The sequence below is a fragment of the Argentina silus genome, assembly GCF_951799395.1.
Source record: "Argentina silus genome assembly, chromosome: X".
In the NCBI taxonomy this organism is placed as follows: domain Eukaryota; kingdom Metazoa; phylum Chordata; class Actinopteri; order Argentiniformes; family Argentinidae; genus Argentina; species Argentina silus.
The window spans coordinates 40,682,352-40,684,851 of record NC_139653.1 but is presented as its reverse complement, the minus strand read 5'-3'; the positions used below and the strand labels follow the sequence as shown (position 1 = coordinate 40,684,851).

General features: G+C 49.5%; 1 protein-coding gene across 1 annotated transcript in view; it reads left to right on the top strand.

Annotated features, from left to right (window-relative positions):
- The window catches only part of ehbp1 (EH domain binding protein 1), a 125,596-nt gene that overhangs the window by 96,785 nt on the left and 26,311 nt on the right, over positions 1–2,500 (top strand). The window contains exon 20 of the mRNA XM_083694728.1: positions 1,216–1,339. Within this exon, the coding sequence (XP_083550854.1) occupies positions 1,216–1,339 (124 nt within the window). The remainder of the gene's footprint in view (positions 1–1,215; positions 1,340–2,500) is intronic.

Below are 2,500 nucleotides of genomic sequence, written 5' to 3'. Positions count from 1 at the left end.
ATGTGTAAAATTGATTTGCCAAGGAAAATATGGTGATAGAGCAAGAGCGCGCGCACAGGGGGCCCAAGAATCAGCTTCTGACAGACGCACACACACACACACACACACACACACACACACACTCACTTATAGGGAGGAGTGCAGGAAAAGTGCTAGCCTGGGTGGATTGAAAAAATTCTAACTTTCTCTCCTCTTCACTAGTCTTGTTCCTATTAAGAAAATAGAAGACATCAGCACTAAAAAATATATTTTATAGGCATCTTCAGTGGTGAATTTGAATAAACTATTTCTTCAATTTTATTTTTCTGTGGAGTTACGCTTGAGAATGGTAAGCAGGGAGGGAGAGAGAGGTGAAGGAGGTCAGCGGGGGTCTGAAATTGTGTGTGTGTGTGTGTGTGTGTGTGTGTGTGTGTGTGTGTGTGTGTGTGAGAGAGAGAAGGTGGGGGGGGGGGGGGGGTGGTATTATCTGAAAAGGTAAAGTGAGGGGGAAGGCAGAGGAAACAGTGAGAGGTAGGAGTTGCCCCCATCAAACTGGGAAGTGTATATCTCTCCCTGTCTCTTGCACACACCCACACACACACTACCGCTAATCACGTGTGTGTAAACAGTTACAATATGTGACTGCGGGGTTAGGGTCCCATTAATTGAATGGAAGGTGATTCGGGAAGGATGGTGCACTTAAGTACTGCATTGTGAGACGGCACACATAAAGGATGCTGTGTGTCACCAGATAAAAGCTGGACTGCATATTGAGTGTCTGAGATGCTCATATAAAGTGTAGTGTCAGGACACTCAACTCTCTGTGAGGTTTTTTAGCTTAGCTGTCTCGCCGTCTTTAAAGACCAAGAGGAGGGAGCAAATACGCAACTCAAATCTAAAACAATAAAGTAGTTAAACAATACCGTGAACAAGGTGGGCATTATCAAAGATTCTCAAACTTCAAAGGAAAGCCTCCCGTTTCTCGCGTCTCAAAAATCTCTCTACGCAGCTTTCTTCTTCTCTCCTATTTTTAAAGAATAAGAAAAATGGCTCAATACTGAACGTGACACCTACCTGATGATGAATTTTAACCCTCTCCATCTTTTTTCTCCTCCCTCCCTCTCTCATTTCTGTTTCTTTCTCTCCTCTCTCTTTCATTTTTTCCTCTCTCTCTTTACCATTCTCCCACCCTCCCTCCCCCCCACCGATCCCCCCCCCCCCCCCCCCCCCCCACAGAAGGCGTTCAAAGACACCAGTCAGTACGTGGTCGGGGAGCTGTCCGCACTGGAGAGCGAGCAGAGGCACATAGACGCGCGGGCGGCTCGCGTGGAGAAGAGGCTCCGCTATCTCATGGACACAGGTACCCAAGCCCAATTACACTGGAAAACAGTTTTGGCAAATTGAGCGTTCACACAAACTCTTATGGAGTTTGGGAAGTGTGAATCTTTGAAGCCCGGTGAATGTTGCGCGGCAGAGCGAGCGGGAGCGCTCGGCGGTGGATATGAAAAGGGGGTGGGGGGAGGAGGGGGAGGGAGTGAGGAATAGAAGGGAGACCTCTCTGGGCCCGGGTGATAAGGGAGCCTTCATGGGAAACGATAACCGGGCCTGATAGCGGGCCCCAGCCGCAGCCTGCCAGCCACAGCCAAGCTCATACTATTGAACAGTGCGCTCAGCCATGCACAGCTACACCCCCCTCCCCACACACCCCCCTGTACGTATCTGGCCTTCAATGATATGCTGAGGGGGGGAGGCAGGGAGGAGAGGGGGGGTGGGGGGGGGGGGGGGGACAAAAAAATGTAAAATAATGCAAGAGGCAACACAACACAAGCACTGACACAGATGAGACTTTACGACACACTCACACTCTCCCCCCAACACACACACACACACACAAAAGTGAGATCTTTGGCGTACAAGGCTGGATTCGGTGGTTTGAAAGATTTGGCTGGGTAAAGCCTTGTAAAGACATGAAACAGTGTGCCAAGCCAAGGGGGCTCGGCTCCATTGAGTCCATAACTGAAATTTGAGAATAGCATCCTGTTACTGATAATAAACAATAATTTTCCTCACACAAGAGCAGGTTTCGGAAAAGAGAGGGGGCCAGGGGGGTGAAGAGAAACCGGGGCGGCAGGATTTGTGCACTTCCCCATCCTATTTGGGCGATATCGAGACTATCTCTCAGTTTGTTGTGTTTGCTTTCCTCCTTTTGCGCCTCCCTCCTCCCTCCGTGCCCTCTACCCCTGTAGAAGCGGACGCCATTGTGTCAATCTGAAGGGCTTTTTTTTGCCACTGATAAAGCAGCTCTACCCAGCAGGAGCGAGGTTATTTACTGCCATACACCTACAGCCAAAGATTTATATACCCCCAGCCCCCCCGAAAAATAGGATTCACTAGAAAGGGGGGCTGGACAACCGCGGACGGAATAATAACAGTATCAGGGAGAAATTCACCCCGGATGCATCCACGACTCCTTGTAGCATCAGTCACGAATGAAATGGAGAAAATGCGCTTTGGGGTACAC